The 21312-nt window shown below is 32.9% G+C and overlaps 1 protein-coding gene across 1 annotated transcript in view; it reads left to right on the plus strand.

The window, feature by feature from the left end:
- The window catches only part of LOC118198707 (otoferlin-like), a 228403-nt gene that overhangs the window by 95717 nt on the left and 111374 nt on the right, over window positions 1–21312 (plus strand). Inside the window, exon 16 of the mRNA XM_085819712.1 lies at window positions 7416–7641. Coding sequence (XP_085675838.1) covers window positions 7416–7641 — 226 coding nt within the window. The remainder of the gene's footprint in view (window positions 1–7415; window positions 7642–21312) is intronic.

The raw sequence follows: 21312 nt of genomic DNA on the forward strand, positions 1-21312 counted from the left end.
AAAATAGGGGTTGTGAGAAAATTTTTGGGAGACGCTGTGATTTTGAAATTTTACTTTTCATGATGATAAAATAACTAAAGCTTTTATCTATGATAAGTTATACTGCACTACTATACTGTATCGCCACGATTTTCTTTGTTACAATACTGTAATGTCTTTCCTTCATTCTTTTAATTCAGATTTTGCTTATGTGTGTATAGTAAAAAATATATAAATGCTAACTTTTAATTTGCAATAATCTCTTAGCATTCTAATTTAATTTGGATATCTCCCGCTGCCGTCTCAGAAATAGCAACTGCTTATAATAAACATTCTAAACTACGTTACCTTCAAGCGCGAAACCTAAATGAAAAGTTGTAGAATTAAAGAGCACTGATTTTTTGTTAAGTAATATTTCTTACCTACAGTATTCTCCATGGAAGAAGCTTGAAAGAAGTCCATCCGAAATCGGAGGGGAAATGGAAGGAAAAGATTGGTGGTCGCGGTATTATATTTCTACTGGATATAGACTTGAGGTTCGTACTCTGATATTTTACCTATAGTATATATATCAAACACTTTGATTTAACGGGAAATTAATAACTTTGTATGTGTAACTATATATTTAAAGATACATTATTGAATTTTATTGATGGTTACATAATGTTAATAATACAACTAACTTGATAGCTCTCCTATTTGCAAAATTTTTAATGAGTACAAAATTTATTAATGTAAAATATTTAAATAATGTTATGCTTATTAATGTAAATATAACTGATATTCTTTTTTCATATATAGCAAAACTAAGAATTAATCATGGAATTACAAATTCATAGTAATTGTCATTCAAATATTTAACGGTGATTGCAAAAGAAAGTTAAAAAGAGTTTTGTAATATTACTGAGGTTGCTTATTTTCAAGATGCTGCTCATTTGCTAGAGTCGGCATAAAAAGTGTTTTCCTTTTCAAATTATATTTTTAAATGTATTTTTTTATGTATTATTAAATGAATATATATATATATATATATATTAAAAAGTTTCATAAGAATAAAATGAATTTAATTAAAAAAATTAAATTTAAATATATATTTAATTAAATATTCTTTGCGCCATTGCTGCAAGGAAAGAAATTTAAATTTAAACAAATTTAAATTCTTAACAAATACGTATAAAAGTAAAAAAGCAAATTTAAATTCTAAAAAAAAACCAACATAATTAAAATAATTTAAAAAAATGTGCAAACGTGTAAAAGATTTAATTCTCGAACTAATCTACAATATCATTTAAATTCAGAAGCATAAGCAAATCAAGTGCAATATCTATCCATGAAAATAAATCTACTAATTTAATAAATTAAAATTAAATTAAACAATTTTTTTAAAAAATGCATATGTGAATGACCGTAGAGTAGGCAGGAGACAGACTTATCAAGGGGAAGTTGCCTCCAAACCTATCTCCCCTATCATTCAATTCGTGTTTCGTCATTCATGCAGGCAAGGGTAAAAGTCAAAACCAAAAGTAATTCCAATAAAGTGGTACCCTTATAAATTAACATTTAAGTATTAACATTTAAGAATTAAAGTTCAAAAAGGAAAATACTAATGAAGTCTTTTGAGAAACAAGCAAGTAAAGTCAAGAATTAAACTTTTTCTTAAAAAATCAAATTTTTTTAAAAAATTAATTTTTTATAAAATAATAAAAAAATCTAGAAACCAATGTATTTTAGAAATCCTTGTCTACAGAAACTTCCCCTACACGAATATGCATATCAATAAAAAGAAACTATAAAAGAACTATACATAATCCATATAATCCAATAAGAAACAAAAAGAACTAATTCACAATTTTTAAAAAACAAATATATTTAAAAATATAATTTCATATTTAGAAAATACTTAGATACTACATAAAAAATTTTTTAAAAAATACTTAAAGCGAGTAAATAGTAAGTTTTAATTCTAACTTACCTACTATATGAGTGTTGGGGTCTGCAAATGTGTTGTGAAAGAGAAGTAAGTGTGTTCTTCAAATTATATAGATACGAACTCCAATATAGTTTTGACAGAAGTCATTGCTATCTCGGGACTGACGCAATTGTCATTATCTTCTTCGCTAATATTTTCAGTATCACTATCTGCCTCTTCTGTACTTGTGATGTTGAAATAATATCCACAGTTCTCAAGCCTTGAAAGCAGTTAAATCGCCATCGAATCATTCCTCGATGTTTTCTCGATCACATTCTCGTAGAACTTTATAGTTTCAGTTTTCTTTCTTTTTTTAGTCCAAAGGGGCAATTTGCCCTGAAGAACTATTAATTTCGTTTTGGCATTTTGTTTTGAAAACTATAAACAGCGAATCACTTTTCAAATTGTTGCGACCAAATGAATTATATTTAAAGAAATTAAATAATGAAGAATCTGCATGAATGTATGTAAACGAATATAGAGAATAACGAATTCCATAGAGGGCATGCGGAAGCCCTAATTTGAATTTGAAACTTGTTTTATTATATCTATTTCATGTTTTTCAATACTTCAACGAATTTTTGATTAAAAAACTAAACGATTTCAAAGTAAGCAATGGCAACACTGTACGAAAAAAAATATTTTTATCTCCAGCTCGCGAGCTCTGTATCGAAAATTCTAAAGATATGCTCATTTAAAAATTATTTTGCCCTATTGCTGTTGAACTGAATTTTATGGTTTGAGTTCGTATAATGTGATATTTAATAAATTAATGTAACACACAAAACGTTAAAAAAATCCCTTTGGACATTTAAAATCTGAAATCTATCAGTTTTTTTTCTTTGCAGACATCTGTAGAGACATTAGGTAGCAGGAGGATTTAAAGCAGAAGACGTGAAAAAATGAGCAATGCCCTCTCCGGGACTCGAACCACGGACTTCTCGAATACGCATGGAGCGTGCTGACCAGTACATACCACGAAAGCATGCTAAGAAGGCGGGGGAAATACCTTATGCAACTTCAGTTATTTTTTCGACTTCTTCGCAATTACATAAATCTCCACCATGCACATGCAGAACAAATTGTATGTGTAATCTTGAAATTAAACCTAAAGATGAAAGTCAGCGTGTATTAAAGCATGCTCGAACTTGCGTGTGTTTGTTTTTTAAACACTTTCGTGCGTAGGGGTGAGTGTGCGAACGTGGGTACCGCCACGCTCGGATAATCCTGGAAATGGATAATCCACACTCGAATTATCGAGAATATATTATAATTTGATAATGACATCGAGAGAACTTCATTTTGATATAACGGACATTGCCTCACTCTATAAGCTAAACTTTGATATACAACGCGGAGACAGCTTTACTTTGATATGTACAGATAGAAATTGCATCACTTATAAATTACACTTTAATAAAAAGCACACTCTGGATACATGTTTTTCAGAGTAAATATAGTTCCAAATTTTAGCTGGGATTGTTATACGATTTTTGGAATTAGAAACTGGATTCTGCGTTATAAAATAAGGGTCTTATGAAAATGAAAAACAAATATATCATTTGTTATAAACGTGACATATTTATAAGAAGAAAAAGAGCTTATAGGGCAGAAAAATCATTCATATAGTGGCAGTATTAGAGTGCTCATTTAAAATAGCTCATGGTGAAATTTCTGACGGAGACTACTTCGTAAGACAATTACTTCTGGAAGTAACAAGAATTTCTGAAAATTTAATTAAAATATTTTTTTTAACATAACTGACATTTTTTTGTTTTCTAAATCTATCACCTTCATAGAAGACTAAATTTATCGAAACATATTCAGCCACTTTATCCATATTTCATTGAATTTAATAAATTCAAGTTTGAAATAAAATTATTTTTTAATCAAATGTTCCTTTTATAACAAATCCTCTTTCTTAAAAATTTTACCAAAAATCATACATAGCTTCTGTAGTTACATTATATCCAAATCAAAGAGATAAAAATTGTTTTCCTCTTTTATTAATTTGTGAATTAACAAAGCGATAACTAGACTCCAGGTTATCCTTTCCTTTTAAGAGATGGTGATTTAAAATCATAAATATAAAGCAGCGAAATTTCTTTTGCAATCCTAAAAAGGGTTTATTAAAGGAAGTAACCGAGAGTTGATTTAGGATCAGATTTTTACTTCCTTGTACGAAGTATAGTAATAGCGAAAAATTTCGACTATCATATTTCAACGGAAATATCAATTTTCACTGTTCCCGAATCCATTTGGATAATTTTTTGCTTGACGTTTGCTACGGACAGAATAAAGGATTCTCTTTTAAGAAAATGGATTTATTTCACGCAATTCAAAAACGAGTAGCAGTACAACGTTGAAATTTTGTGTAAGGGAATTTATCTGATTGTGCACCTCTTTTTTTCTTTGCAATACTGAGTTTGTCTTTTGTTTGTTTAAGTAAAAAGTATAGGAAAAGGGAAAAAAATAATCAACATTTTTTAACCTTTTTTCACAATCCCAAGCAGTAAGAATATTTTACAGGTGAATACATCAAGAGCAAATCCAGAATAGCTTCATTAGTTTACTTCCCAAACATAAACAGTATAGCGACTTTAAAAAAAATATGGCAACCCATAACACTATATGCAAGTAAACATTGATCAGCTGAAAGAGTCCACGCCACACACATTCTTACTCTTCACCTTTTCTAATATAGAATTCTTATAATTCAGTACATTTTATTATTGTAACCGGAAATATTATAATAACATTGAAATGAAATATATATATGTTAGATCGAATGCTAATCGTGTGTTAGATCGAATTTAACTATAACAAATTTAAATAAATACTTGTACAATATTTATTTTAAATAAAACTATACGAAATATTTTTTTTAGTTTTAATTTCTTTATATGAATAGAGTTTGGATATTTGATAGGCTCATTTTTGTTCTCTTTTTCGTATTTCCTTCTCATCTGTTTTTTTTTTTTATGCCAGTGAGAGTTTCTCAAATTAGAAGGCAAATGACATTATTTTTACATAGTTTAGTTTAGTTTTGTTCCCCTGTTTGCTTGTTAGTTTGAGTCAAATTGTGAAATTAAATTTTGGCCCTCGTTTACCGACCTGATATTCTGGAAATTTTTCACTTATACGTATTTTCAGTACAATACAATATTTTACAAGATATTTTTTAAATTTAATATGGATAGTTTTTTATATAATGCTGAATTTTTCTCACAAGTCGTCATAATAACCATCAAATTAACCATGCTGATAACATTGCTGATAATATATCACAGAAATTTGATTTTATGACTGATCTTAATTATGACTGAATTCCATCTTATCACAGAAAGACTGAAAACTGTCTAACAAATGAAAATTCTTCAGAGTTTCTAGCCCACAGTGGCTGAGTGGATAAGACCACCTAATAATGTCAGTTTGATCTGGGTTCAAATCATACATCCTACAACAGCATGAATAGTGTCATGGTTTCCCTGCTTGTAACAAGATTACAAGTCAGTTTCCTTCGTGTAGTCCTTGTGGGCTTTTCTTTAAGTAAAACCAAATAAGTCTTTAAGTCATCTCAGAATTTCTAATGGGATTTAGCGAATTTTTAAAAATCATTCGAGGTTTTTAGCTATCGCGTTGCTACGAACAATGTTGGATTTTTAAATCAAGAGATTTAATCCTTCATTATTAGCAAGCCCATGACTATGGTTACTATAGTTGTGATAAAATCGGTTTTCTAAGTCAAATAGAACTTTAACTGAACTGAACGCAATGTTATGCCAGAAAAAAACAATAATGTTTATGTTTTCAGAGGTTGTTATTTTCTTTTTTTACAACTTATCGGCATTCTTTAGATTAAAGAGCATAATATATATATATACAATTTTTTTAAATTACACCTTTAAGATATTTCTCCTATGTTCGAATTGTATTCGGACATTAATAAAATTTCAGAGCCCAAAAGAAATGACATACCTAAGAAATTATCATGTTTGATTCTTTCAAATTTCTTTTTGATAATTTGGATTTAAAGTCTGCCATTGATAGCAACCTCACGATTGTATTTATTGTCACGTATGATAGCTAAAAAGCGTCTTTTTTTTCCTTTTAAACTTTCCGTGTATTTGATTATAATGGTGTAACTTAAAAAGTTTTTTAATATATATTCCATTCCCTCTAACAATGAAAACTGTTCGTTCTTTATGTTTTTACGATCTTGTTCTGCATGGAGAAGAGCCTATAATTTATTTTTCCATTTAAAATGCAGTATCAATTATTTATTACTATTATTTGCATCATTCTTAGGGAAAAATAATTTGGAAAAAAAATGAATGAATTTGGGAACGTCATAATTTTTATGATTAAAAAATTATGACATCCTTAAATTTCTTTCATCTTTCCTTAAAAGCTTTACGAGTTTTTAATAATATTTTCTATATTCGAAATACGAATGATTAGAATTTATTTGTAAATTTGGAATGCGAAAAAGAAAGAAAAGAAGAGTAAAAATTTATTTTTCGTTTATACTATAAATTTTGATGAGATTATACCTTAAAAAAACCAGTACTGTTGTAATTTGCATTTTACAAATGACAATTATTATAACGCCATGAAATAAAAAAGAAATTATTTTGATTCCTAAAATTTTACTTTCCGAAACTTTATTTTACATCCCAACTTAAACTCTAAAAATTTATAGATGTGAAACAGTGTAGTTTTTCATTAGACTAGGAAAAAAACTGGAATATAAGGTGAAATAAATAAAAATAAAGTAATTTACACCCTGGCAAATTATTTTTCTTCTAATTATGTGGAATCTTATTTCTTTAAACAGATATATTTCATATGTTTTCACATAATATTTTATGAGTGTAAAGTATTTTTTGTAAAACTGTTAATCTCGTTACAAGTAACTTAATTTTTAGATAAATTCTCCCATCATAAGTATTATTTATTATTTTAATGGACTTTTATAAATATATTTCTTTTCAGGAAAATTATTTAGATCAGAAGCACAGAAATATTTTTTCTTCTGGTAAAATTTCATTCTTTTCTTTTTTTTAAATGTACCTCATTTGGTGCTATGTGTTTTGGCAGTGGTCTCAAGCTCGCGGCCTCATGTGACAGTGCTCATAGTTTTTTTTTTTTTTTTTTTTTTTTTTTTTTTTTAGCCTGTGTGCGTGACTGCTGTTGAATGTAAAAAATTGCAAGGAATAGATCTTTGTCAGTGTATGCTTCTACGTCGGTTCACGTGACTATTAGTAGTGTGGGAGAATTTCCCACGTTAACGAGGTTAACTTAGTAGTTAATTCAACATATTGAAATTATCTGAAATAAATGCGAGTATAAAATTTAATATTTAGTTGTCAATGCGTTTGAATTACAAAATATAACCAAAAGAATTTCCTTGTAAGTACCAACCACTAGACTCCATATAAAAAACAAACAATTTCTTTCCCGCTAGTGGTTAGTGACTCTGACTACCGTACTAGGTACCTTACTGACTACCGCCCAGGTTCCAGTACCAGAGAAAGCATCGATGTTTGTAAATGTATAGTGTATTTGTGGCATAGGGGTGCTGTAAAGGTATGGCAAGCCGAAAGTCCTCTCATGTGGTTTGGTGGTAGAGAAAGAGGGCTGGAGACCCTTGGACCATCCCGAAGTGCTATCCCTCAAAAATGGGGAAAATCGTACTGTCACCTATTCGGCGCCCAAGACTCTTGCCAATGATAGGCGTAAATTTGTACTCCTTGCCACGATGAATTTCGCGGGTTTGTTCTGATGAGGTCATACAACTGAGATTAGTCAAAACAAGAACTATTTTTTCCTTTGTGTTATTGTTATTATTGTTTTCATATGTTTTAATAAATATCCAGTAAGTGAAATTTTTATTTTACTTTATTTATGGGCAAAATGTTTTAAAATTTTGTTAAAAAGTATTCAGTCCCGTCATCTGCTTTCAAATCAAGCATTTGGCTAGCATGCAATCTGAGTCTGAGACCACTGTGTTATCTATAATAATAAAAGCAAGTGTAATGTGTCTGTCTGTCTGTCTGACCGAGCTCTCCAGCCAAATCTATCGCACGCAGGGACCTGGAATTTTTTATACGGAAGCACAAAGGGGCTGGCCACCAGACCTCGAAGCCCGATTTTCGATTTTTGAATTAGAAAAATTAAAAAAAAATTATTTATAATTTATTAATCACGGTTTTTTTGACTCACTGATATTATTATTTGTTTTCAAATAACGTTCGATTGTAACAATTGATTTCTTTATTCTAGCGTTAGTTTGCTGTTTTGACGATACATTAAATCGATTAATTACAATTCATTTCTTTTTTGTAGCTTGTGGGGGAGGGAAGAGAGAGAGACAGTCTACATGTCCTACACTACTATTCCTGCGCTATTCACTTATCTGCATTTTCTAAATGCACGGGCAACGCCGGGCGGGTACACCTAGTGATATATATAATTTACTTCATTTTATTTCATTAGAAGAAAAACACATCCATGTAAGAATACAATAAAGGTAAGAAACAACTTTAGTTTGGAGCAGATTATGAATAAAACTCATTGATTTCAAAAGCTTATCAGATAGATTCCTCTACTTCACAAGTAAAATATTTTCCCTCCTTTTCATAGAGGAAGAAAGGGAATGGAGTTTGCTACGAGCAACCATCGTTGTACGATTGCTTGATGTCTCCCCACTGATAAGTTTTCTTGCTTCAAACCCTTTTTATACGGTCCAGTCAGACTGCTTCTACTTGTTATGCAGTGCATTTTATACTGTTTTAAACTTGCTAAAAAGCTTAAAGTTTTTGTGAAAGCATTGAAATGCTTTTTAATCTTATCCCAATTCAATTTAGGAGCATTAGCAATTTGCAGCAAGCGTAAAATTAGCTATAAATAATGCCTTTAAATAGCAATGCTAGGCATAGGAATGCATTTCAAAGTAATTAGTTCTTGTATGCTTCTTAAACAGAATGAATAATTTAAGAGACAGCGGTAAAATCGAAATTGTATCCATTTTTTAATATTAATAAATATTACTTTCTTATATTTACTTAAAATTGTACTCGGCTACAACGTTAATAAACGTTATAATTTATTAATGTTATTTTTATGAATGTTTTTCACTTATTAAATGTTATTATTTATTAGCCCAAAGGGCAATTTGCCAGGAGGGATATTAATTTCGTTTTGACATTTTGCCTCCAAAACTTTAAATGTCCATTTCACTTTTCAGATTGTTCCTACCAAATATTATCGCCATGTGTTACATTTAAATAAATTAAATAATGAAGAATATGCATAAATGTATATATGTTTCTCTCACTGTGATAAAACAACGGTACCTAGAGCCAGCACAGTTTTAATAACTTACGTCTTCACTCGAATATGGGCATCTAGAAGCCCAAATTTGGAACTTGAAATTTGTTTTATTATCGATTTCATATTTTGTAAAGCATTTATGAGTTTTTGATTAAGAAACTGAACGATTTCCAAGCGAGCAATGGAAACACTGTACGGGGGGGGGGGCATTTTTATTTCCAAGGCGTGAGACTGTGTATCGGAAATTCTAAAGAGATACTCTTTTAAATAGTTGAATTAAATTTTATGGTTTAAGTGCGAAGAACATGATATTTAATATGAAAACGTAACACACAAAATGTTAAAAAAAACGCACTTTTGGGTGTAATGCAAAATCTGAAAGCTTTCAGAATTTTTTTTAATGTTTATTACTCATTAACGTTATAAATAATGTTAATGAAATTTAAAAAAAATAGATTTCATGAAAACAATTCAGTTTCAGACATAAAACAATTTAAGTTACACAATGTCTTATTCCCTTGCATTTAAATATTTAGATTACGTATCAAGAGGTTCCCTTGATACGTAATCTATTATTAAGATCTATTATTACGTAATCTATGTCAAAAGCTTAATATGAATTAATAAGAATTAAAACGAAAGTGTAAAACTGATGTTTATATTCATAAGCAGAATTTTTCAATTATATCCGAGAATTCTGAGGGCAGAGATAAGTCACTATGGTAGTCGTATTATAAGGTATTTCTCCCACTTTCCTAGCGTGCCTTCGTGGTGTAGTGGTTCTGCACGCTGGGCCGGTGTTCCAGAGGTCCGTGGTTCGAATCCCGGCGAAGGCGTTTGCTAATTTTTCAGTTCTTCTGCTTCAAAAAAATACCTGATGTCTCTACAGTATAATGAAAATAATTTCTTAAAATAACTGTAAATAAGATATAAGTATATTGAACTTACCATATAATAAGCATAAATTAGTTTAAAATGTCCAAAATTGATACTACAAATATAACTCACTATGCTAAAATGTTATATCTTCTCATTTATTCTCTATGTATTACAATCATTTAAAATAGCGGCAATGTGTGGAATTCATTTTGGAAATTTGGGGTTTTAAATTTATTATGTTTCAATAATGCTGACTTTCCCAGAGAAATATTATTTTTTACGCACAAGTTAGTAATTTCCTTCAGAGAGAAATATAAAAATGAAATTTATAAAAGCATTTATATATAATTTTAAAAATTAGTTAAATAAATTACTAAAGAATAAAATTTTCAAAATTATTAAAGCGTGGGAAATAATAATAAAAGAATTAAGAGACATGTTCTTGATCCTATTTCATTTGAATTTTTGTATTCTTTAATGAACATAAAAATTGAAATAAATTAAAACAAAAAGAAAGGCTTTTATTTTAATTATATATAAATTCAAAATTTTTATAGTAAATATATTTTCGAAAAGATGAAAATTAAATTAAAAAATCAATATTGTTTGTTAAATGAGGAAAAATATTCTCACAAAAATAATCGGACACTTTCAGTAACAACCAGAGATGAAAAAAACTTGCATTGTTTTTGCTTCTTAATATCTTGTGCGATTACCTTTACACTTGATTACTTTATTAATTTTTTGGCCATTGATTCTACAAGTTTTTTTTTATTACTTTCTGACTTATTTTATGCACCTCCTCTTGAACACTGCTTTCAATTGCTGCTGGGAAGATATGCTCTGTTTTCGAATTTTCGATTCTAATTCCTGCTAAATATGTTCAATAGGATTAAGATCTGGCGATTGGGGTTTTGCCTTAATTATTTCTGGCCACTTATATAACAGCCAGAGTCTAACACTGTGCTCAGTATGCTTTGGATCATTGTCCTGGCAAATTTAAAACTATTTTGTATATTACGTTTTTGTGCTCTCGATTCCAAATTTCACTTCAAGATGTCAAGATACTTATACTGATAATACCATCTAAAAACTCTATATTACCAACACCGAAATGAGCCAAAGATCCCCATACCATATCTTCTCTTCCGCCATATTTATGACTTAGTACTAAGTTTTCCTTACGAAATTCTTTGGGTTTTCTCCATACTAGAATACTTCCGTCTGGGCTGAAAGATGTTAAATCTGTTTTCATCAGCAAACAAGATTTTCCTTTTCCGTGTAACTAGTGTAATTTACTTTAATTATCGATGATTCAAATGTTTATTTCTGTGTGTAAAACGGATGTTTCCCCTTTTTTTACGAGAACAGAAACTAGAAAGATTTCTTGCGAACTCGGTTTTGATTACTAAATGAGTGCATATCTGCGCTGAAGTAAATATTCGCAGAAGCAAGAAATTTTTGTTCTTTTCGTTACACCCAAAAGTGCAGGTGTTATGAGGGTTATTTTATCTCCACCCTCGTGAAAACAGGAAACATAGCCGGAAAGTTGTCACATGCAGAATTTTTTTTTTTTTTTTTTTTTTGATGTTTTCAAAACCTGTGCCACAGCTACCCGCAGTATTCAAGAAAAGAACTTCCTTTCAACTTTAGATGTAATACATAATATCAGCTATTAAGAAATAATAAAATAATTTCATAAAATAAGCTTTTATTCAAAATTCACAAAATAAATAATTGAAAGTAATTTACGATATAATTTAATGAAGCAAGAGTTTAAATAATTCTCTTTACAAAATTCTTCTGCAATTTTATATCAATAATAATAAAAGCTTGGGTGGCCTTGATAAATGTTAATGGCTTTTGACAATGGAATTCGATTCACAGGTTTCGTTACTGAGACGCCCAAGCTTTTATTATTCGTGATATAGAATTGTAGATAAATTTTTAATGAGAATGATTTAATTGCTTGCTCCCATTAAACTATATGATAAATAAATTTTCTATAATTTTATTTCATTAATTTTTTTTAAATAAAAGTTTGTCTGATTAAAACTTCGGTACTTACGTATTACCCCGTCGACCGTAAAATTGTCGCTAAGCAGCGTGATTTAGCGCCAATTATGGATAAGCATGACGTAACAACACGCTTATAACATTCTCGATTTCGTATGATATAACGCAAATGGATTCTCGATAAGCCACCTTTTGTTTTTATAAACAAGGATGTAAATTATTTATTATTGCTTTATTTTTTGGCCATGCATTTAGAAAAAGGGATTAAAATATAGGACCCGTCTTCGAAAAAACAGCAAGCAGTGGGTTATTTTCAATATTGTGGGATTTTACTATAAGTGTGTATTAATGGACGCCATATGTTTAGCTGTATATAGCCGACAAAACAGTAATAGATTAAAACAATTAATTACCTGTGATAAGTTTGTATTCATAGCATTCTACACAAAAATTTTGACAAATCGGAAGGCTTAACAAAATAATAGAAATCCACGAAAACAAAGGTAGGATACTGATTGCCTATTAAATAAAGAGACAAGACTTATAGACTCGATCTCTGGGGTAAATACTCGTAGTTAGTCTTCACAGGACTAGAGCCATCGTGTATTCGGTAGTAGGTTCAAATTCAGCAGGGACCATACGGTACTGGCTTGTCTGCCCCTTGGTTATGGGGACGATACAAGGTTGATATTGAAGGTTGTCCGAAGTGGGATGGGCTCCAGCGATGTCAACCTTTTGACTTTTATTCGGTGGAAGAACTACGTAATTGCCGTTCTTGACGTAACTATGACTCTACCACAGATTTTGAGATTTATATTAAGCGTGTGTTAAGTTAGAATACAGCGCCACCTGTTGGATAAGGAGAGAAACTCTCACTTGGCCATCTGGATTCGTCTAAGCAACATGCCAGAGCATGTATTAGATCTGAATAGTTAATTACTGTAAATAAATTAGTTAGTTCTTTTGCTATACAGTCCACTTATTAGTTTAGAATCATAGTACATTGGTTAGCAGAACCGGAGAAATGAACAAAATGCTGGCAATAGATAGAAATAAAACTTCATTAAAAGCGAAACTAACTAGGTTAGAAAATGTAGTGAAGGAATATGATGATGGTTACAATAAGAATGAAATTCAAATAAAGTATAGATCCCTTCAAAGCATTCAAATGGATATTAGAAACTTAAGGAACAGATATTTCGAAAGCGTTGATGAAAAAGATGTCACAGCCATCGATGAAGAAATCGCTGAAATGGAAGAAAGAACGGAAGTTCTAGAGGTAAGAAATTCTATCATCTATCGCACATTCTGAAAATGAAAATGATTGTAATAAATTTGATTCTAAAGTACAAATACGTTTGCCAGAATTACCAATTCCTAAGTTTTCTGGTAAATATACCGAATGGAATAATTTTAAGCTTCAATTCGAAAACATCATAACGAATAATACTCAACTGACAGAAGTTCAGAAACTCTACTATTTAAAGGCTGCATTAACTGATGCAGCAAAAAATCTTGAAACTGTTGATGATACTTTAAGTTCTCTATTTAAAGCTCTTCAAGATATGTATGAAAATAAAAGAATATTAATTGAGACGCATATAAAGTCAATAATGGATTTACGTACTTTAACATTCGAATCGTCTAAGGGAATAAGGTATGTAATAGATAATGTTACTAAAAACGTTAGGGCTTTGAATGTTTTAAAATATGAGGAAAATAATTTATCGGATATTCTGTTATTAAATATTGTACTTCAGAAACTAGATTTTGAAACGCGCAAACAATTTGAACTCAGCATTAATGCTACGGAAGTTCCTACGTTTGATGAATTAATTTCGTTTTTAGAGAAAGATGTCAGTTATTGGATAACATTAACCGTAATGCCAATAAAATAAAATATCCGTTAGAAAAAAATTCGAAATCAAAGGCTCTGATGGTTAAAACCGATAGTGTTTCGATTTGTGTTATATGTAAAAATAATAATCATCCACTGCATAAATGTGATTCATTTTTAAAATTAAATCCAAATCAAAGATATGAAATAGTTAAAACCCATAAACTGTGTCTAAACTGTCTCAGTAACGAACATTTAATCGCAAAATGCAATTCTAAGTTCAGATGTTCGGAATGCCATAAAAAACACCATTCATTAATGTTCATGCGATGCGTGCGTTGTTATACAACAATTTCAAATTAACTAGAAGTGGACTGTACTAAATATTTTATTCGACAACTTTAATCAAATGCGTGTCATCTTTCAAGCGATGACTTACTACTAACAACAACAGCAATAAAAAAAAACTGAGTAAGCGTTTACAGGGTTGCTGTAATGAACATCTGCGCCAAGAAGAGAAAAAATGACGTAATCTTACAGTTAAATAGTCTTAATGACTTAACATACCCCCCGGCATTGAAGGGTTACTTCAATAATTTCGTGCGATAATACTCATAATAACCCACAAAATTGTACAATTACTACCTTATACAATAATGCAATACGAATAACATCTCTTAATTCAATATAATAATATTCAATTTTCAATACAAAATTTTATACACAATACAATGTACAAGTTTTATAATAATAAGCTAACACTTAACTAACTTAGGAAGCTTCTTCTTGGGGTAAAATTGCAATTTTTGTAATTCCACGCTTAATGATGCCCTTTGCTGTCTGTATTTCTACTACTCTAACCTTACCGTCAACTCCAGGAAAAATTCTTGTAATGCGCCCTAACACCCATCTACAGACAGGAAGCTCATCCTCCTTAACTAGTACTAGCATACCTATTTTAATATTCGTTTGTTCTACCTTCCATTTTGAACGCTGTTGTAGTGTGTTTAAATAGTCCCTATGCCAACGATTCCATATCAACTGGACAAATATCAACTGGATTCCATATCAACTGATAGTTCGTTTCCATCTTGAGAGTCTGTTTTCAGGTATATCAATTAATTCGGGTTCTACTATAGCATTCAAGGGTCTTCCAATGAGAAAATGACCTGGTGTTAATGCCTCTAAATCATTTACATCGGAAGATAAGGGAGTAATAGGGCGAGAATTTAAAACAGACTCTATCTCAGTTACTACAGTTAATAACTCCTCGAAAGTCAACCTTGCGTTACCTACAATCCGCTTTAAGTGATATTTCACGGATTTTATTCCAGATTCCCATAGTCCACCAAAATTAGGTGTCCGTGGGGGAATAAACTTCCGTACTATTCCTTCTTCACCTAAATAATCTGCTAATTTTTTGTCAGGATTTCTAATTAAATTGTTAATTCTTTGCAATTCGGCATTTGCGCCAACGAAGTTTTTTGCGTTGTCTGAGAAAATGATTGAGCATTTTCCGCGCCTAGCAATAAATCTCTTTAAGGTGGCAATAAACGCGTCAGTGGTGAGTTCACTCACTAGTTCGAGATGCACTGCCTTTGTTATAAGGCAAATGAAAAGAGCTAAATATACCTTATGAAGAGTTCCTTTCCTCAGTCCCTTGTACCTAATAAAAAATGGACCGCAAAAATCGGTGCCGACATGATTAAAGGGTGAGCTTGGATTTACGCACTCTGCAGGTAATGACCCTATAATTTGTTCGATAGTGACTGGTTTATTTTTACTACAAATTATACATTCATGGGTAATCTTTCTAGTTAAATTCCTACCTTGTAATGGCCAAAATTTCTGTCTCATAAAACACAATAATGCTTGCGAACCTACGTGTAAATACACTCACGTTTGTGAAAATTGCAACACCAAGAAGGAATCGTCATAATTGAATGCAATTTAATACACAGTTGAGTGGTAGTGGTACAAATAAATGATTAAATGTTCAAAGCAAACAAACAAGAACAAGAGATCAGAATCAGTATTTTGTGTGGCCACCACGCGCCGCAATAAGTGCTGCTACACGACGTGGCATGGAGTCAAACAAAGTTTGAATGTCTGACTGAGGAAGAGCATTCCATATCGTTTGTACGCGTACCCAAAGTTCGTCTGCAGACGCAACAGGACGAGGATCACGAGCAAGACGCCGACCAATGACATCCCACACATGTTCAATTGGCGACATATCCGGGGAACACGCAGGCCAAGGAAGAAGCTGTACCTGCTGCGCTGCAAAGAAGGATTTAACAATCCGAGCAGTATGAGGGCGGGCATTGTCCTGTTGAAATACAGCGCCTGGCAAGCTTTGAAGGAAGGGAACAGCTTCGGGCTGTAGAACTTCACGGATATACCGGTCGCTGTTCAGATTGGCCACAATTCGTAGCAATTGAGATCGTCTATGATATGCTATGGCGCCCCAGACCATAACTCCGGGTGTTCGTCCACTGTGGCGTTCGATAATGCACTCCGGAAGGTGGCGTTCACCGGCATAGCGTCTGACACGAATGCGGCCATCATGGTACCACAAATTAAAGCGGGATTCGTCAGAAAACACGACATGCTGCCAATCAGCACGCCAGTCTCTATGCTGATTGGCCCATTGTAGCCGCAGGCGGCGATGGTCGTGCGTTAGGGGGATCCTGTATAAAGGAGTCCGTGCGCGCAGTCCACACTGCAGCAGACGTCTACGAATTGATGAAGCACACAATGAAACACCTGTAGCTATTGACCACAGTGCTGCCAATTGTCTAGAGGAAGCTGTACGGTCCGTCCGTGCCATGCGGACCAGGTGTCTATCATCGCGAGCTGACGTCACATTTCGGGGTCCACTCCCGGATTTCCGAGTTGTCCGACACTCGTCCGTCCACTGCTTCCAAACGCGCATCACTGTTCTGCTGTTACGCTGCACACGAGAGGCTACTGCACGATACGACAATCCAGCTTCACGAAGGACGATGATTCTCCCTCGTTCAAACTCTGTAAGTTGTTCAAATCTCGCTCTCTTTCGTCGACGAGGCATAAGTACAGATTGAGTTAACGTTTACCACTAGCAGATAACCACCGATAACCATACACGCCTCGCTACAGCCGTCTATTCATTCGGATCCATCAGCCGTTCAGAGGGCGCTGCTCAGCATACGCATGCGCTACGGATTTGCAATTCTAATCATTTGCATATCATGCGCTACTTTGCATTTCCTGAAAATTTCAGCTCACTCGCGTAAGTCCTTCATGGTGTTGCAATTTTCACAAACGTGAGTGTATTTCCGATGATAATGCTCAGCAATCAGCTTAGTTAGTTTGCATTTAACAGGCAAAATTATTTGATGTTTTTGTGAAAACATTACATTGGCCCCTTGTAATCGGCCTCCTACTCTCATTACATTATTTGCATCTAAAAAAGGGTTCAAAGAAAGTAAATTACTTTTATTATTAATGGGTTTACCTTGTGCGAGGGAGTTGTATTCTGAATAAAAACTACATTTTTGAACCTCTCTTACTAAAAAGGATTCTGCCTCATTTAACTCCTTTGAACTTATAACGTTGCGCGCCTCCAACTTGCACGCAACCAAGAGGTGACTGTGAAAACTTGTATAAAAGATAGAGCCTTGTGAAGGGTTTAAGTCCCTTTTTATTCAACGTAATAAATTACAATTGCGTCCTCTTGACGCTTACAGACTGTGCCAACTTGGCAGTCAAATAAAAATAATAACCTGAAAAGAAAGTAAAGACAAGATTCTAACTACGAGGCTCTCTAAAATAACTAACTCACCGCGTTTTACAATACCGCTGCTAATTCAGCAGACTTGAAGCTCACTGGAACGATTACCACTACTTCCCGTCAAGCACATAGGCCGCAACGCGGAGTTCTTCAATTCTCGCTAACTACCTCCGCGCTCGCTAAGTAAGAATCCCACACCGAACTCGTTTCCTTCTGTTTAAATCATAATACTTCCGCTGATAATTTGAATGCTTGCGCGTTCTACTAAAATTTACATATTCTGGCATTGGCAGTTCCAGGGGAAAGTAAGGCTTGACAGGAAAGATAGTTTAAACTTAAAATAAATGTTAGTTAAAATAAATATAAACCCTACATTTGCCGCTGCCAGAATTTGGAAAACTTGGAAGCAGGTCCTACAAACGACCTGTTGTAAGTTTCTCTAATTCTGAACTAACTGGCGAGAACCTCGTTTACACACACACACACACACACACACAAAAAAAAAAAAAAAAAAAAAAATCTTATGTAACAATTATACTAAAATTCTGTTGCTCGTTACCAAGCTTTCTTCTTACAGCAACTTTTCCTGGACTTCATCAATCAATCTTGGTCTTTCCTTCCAGCATCTGGAAGGAATAAGTATCAGTATCTTTCTACATACATTATAATTTACACTTTCTTGACACAATAAATTTTTGTTTTTAAACGATTCGTTTTTCTTAGTTATTGCTTACTTCACATTCACTCAATTTTTCAAGCATTAATTTAACTTTACCCTGGCTCTCCACCGTGTGTGGTGTCAAACGGGAATATTCGTGTTTTAGTATTACAACACTTCCCCTAACCACCATGATTTGTTAGAATTCAACAACCAAATAGACACACCTTACTCGACATTCTACAACTCAATGAGCTACTTTAATATTCTTAAAAATTCAAATGTACGTGGAGAACCCTACAAAACACATTCATTCTAACTTCCCCCTCATTCATCTTTAAACATGCAGGCTTTCGCTCTAAAGCATGACTTTATCTACAATTTACTACTTAAATTTTGACTTCATTGCTTTCAAGCATTCACTTTTAGCATCTACAATTTTATGCTTCTAGACTAAATTCTACTTTTACATAACCTTCAAGTATTTACATACATTTACAAATTTTTAATACATATGCTTTTTACAATTTACCATAAAATGAATAAGAGAAAATAAATTTTTACTTTACTCATTCTTCGCCAAGCTGGCGGCACTGAAACTAAAATTCTCATTAATACAAGAATACGAAGTTATTTTTATCTTCGGCCAAATTTTGGCTTTAACATAACAGAATTAGTCTTTCGACCAACAGAAAATGCTTGTTTTTAGCTTTTACACTTAAAGAAAATAATACTTTTGCCTTAGCTAAATAAAGTAAAACAAAACTAAGTCTCAACCGAGACATATTGACTTTCGTCAAAACATAGAACTTCGTACTTATGCATAACATTTCGGAACAAAAGAGAAAAAAAAAACATTTATAGAAGGTTTTAACTTATCTTTGAGTTTTCGATGCTTGAAACTCCGTCATCCGTTTTTGGCAAAATTGATCCCAAGTTAGAGGTTTCATGGATGTCAATCTTCTCCTTATTGATCTCCGAGTGTCGTCCACGTTGCTTTTTCTTTTGCGTCCTCTACATGCTGGCCTCTTGACGGAGTAATCGTTTGGTTGTTGGCCTTTCCGTTTCTGCCTGGGACGGCTGGTCTTGACGTCCTCCGGTCTGGAGTCCTTCTTGAATTTCTTCTGTTCCTCGTATTTTTGTGCCTCCTGCTGGCGTTTCAGTTTCCGGAACGGCGGCCTTGCTGGCACCTGACTCTGTGGCCGTGTGCGCGTTCTCCTTGATGTGTAATTTCTCCTGCCATCCTTTGTAGGTGGTGTTTTTCTCTTTACCACGGTTTCTTTACCCGGTTCATCTGTATTTTTGTTTTTCTTAAACGCCGGAGTTTGAAAATCATTTTTTCTTTTTGATACCGACGTCCGGGTTGTAGAAGTGCTAGGTCTCTCTTCAGTTCTCTGTTTCTTGGGTGGTGGAATAGTTGTTGTAGTCTCTGATTCTTCTACTTCGTTTAGACTTGAGTCCTGCAAGAAACTTTTAAGGATTTCAAAATCATTTGGATTATAGTATTTTTTCACCTGGTCGGGACTTGCTTTACAGATTTCCCCTCTGTCGTTCTTAAGATATAATACTACCCCTTTGATTTCCTGAATTACATAGGGGCCTTCAAACTTTGGAACTAGCTTTGCCATAAAATTGTCTGGGGCACTTGATAAAGAAAATTTCCGCTTCAATACTTTATCCCCAACTTTAAAATCTGCTTCACAGCGTTTTCTATCATAATAAAGTTTCTGCCTATTTCTTGCCGTATCCGAGGTTTTAAGCGCCTGATCAATCAACTTTTGCACATCTTGTTGTTTAAACTCCTGCTCTCTTTGTTGCACAAAGAATAATTTATCTAAAGTCGTAATTAACTTTCTGCCTAAAAATAATTCTGCTGGAGTTTTTCCCGTAGTATCATGATGTGCCGTTCTTAAAGCATAAGCTAATTCATTTATGTAGCCATCCCAGCGCTTGTGATGTGTGCTAACGTAACTGCGAATTATTTTTACAATGTTTTTATTAACTCTTTCTGCTATGTTAGCTTGTGGTCTATACGGAACCATTTTGATATGGCGTATGCCAAGTCCATTGCATATGTTTTCAAATATTTGACTAATGAATTGTTTTCCGTTATCGCTAATGACTTTTATCGGTGCACCGTATTTTAAAATGTATCTGTGTAAGAATGCATCTGCGACTGTTTTGGCTGACGCGCGTTTAAGTGGAACAATTTCTATCCATTTTGAAAAATGATCTACTATTACTAAAAGAAAACGATTTTTATTTAACTCGCTCTGGGGGAAGGGACCAAGGAGATCTATGCCTAAAATTTCATTCGGAAATGTAGCGCGAATGCTATTTAAGTACCCGGCCGGGCTGTAATTAATATCATTTATTAACTGACATTGATTGCAGGACCTGACATACGCCGTTACTATTTTGTATAATTGCGGGAAATATACCGCCTCGCGTACCCTTTTTATAGTCTTTCTGACCCCGAGGTGGCCCGCTGTTTTTTCTTCGTGCAACTCCTTCAAAATGCTTAATCGAAGCGAGGTTGGGATGACTGGCTTATACTCAAGATTTTCGTTTGTTGTTTTCGTATAGAATAATAAATTATCTATTATTTCATAGTTTTTTACTCTATTTCTTATCGCATCGATATCTGTATGCTCAAAGCTTTCGGGGTCTTTCAAATAAGCATAGATATTTCCAAATTCAGGATCAGCTTTCAGTTCAGTAATAACCGTATCTCTAGAATCTAAAATTTTTGAAGTCAACACAGCGCATTTAAGTTCATTTCCTTCGTCGTCCAGTTTTATACGAGAAAGTGCGTCAGCTACATTGTTTTCCTTACCCGGTTTATATTTTATTGTGATATTATATTC

Source organism: Stegodyphus dumicola, chromosome 6, assembly GCF_044657685.1.
Source record: "Stegodyphus dumicola isolate Sdum_Otavi_A_Nest chromosome 6, ASM4465768v1".
Taxonomy (NCBI): domain Eukaryota; kingdom Metazoa; phylum Arthropoda; class Arachnida; order Araneae; family Eresidae; genus Stegodyphus; species Stegodyphus dumicola.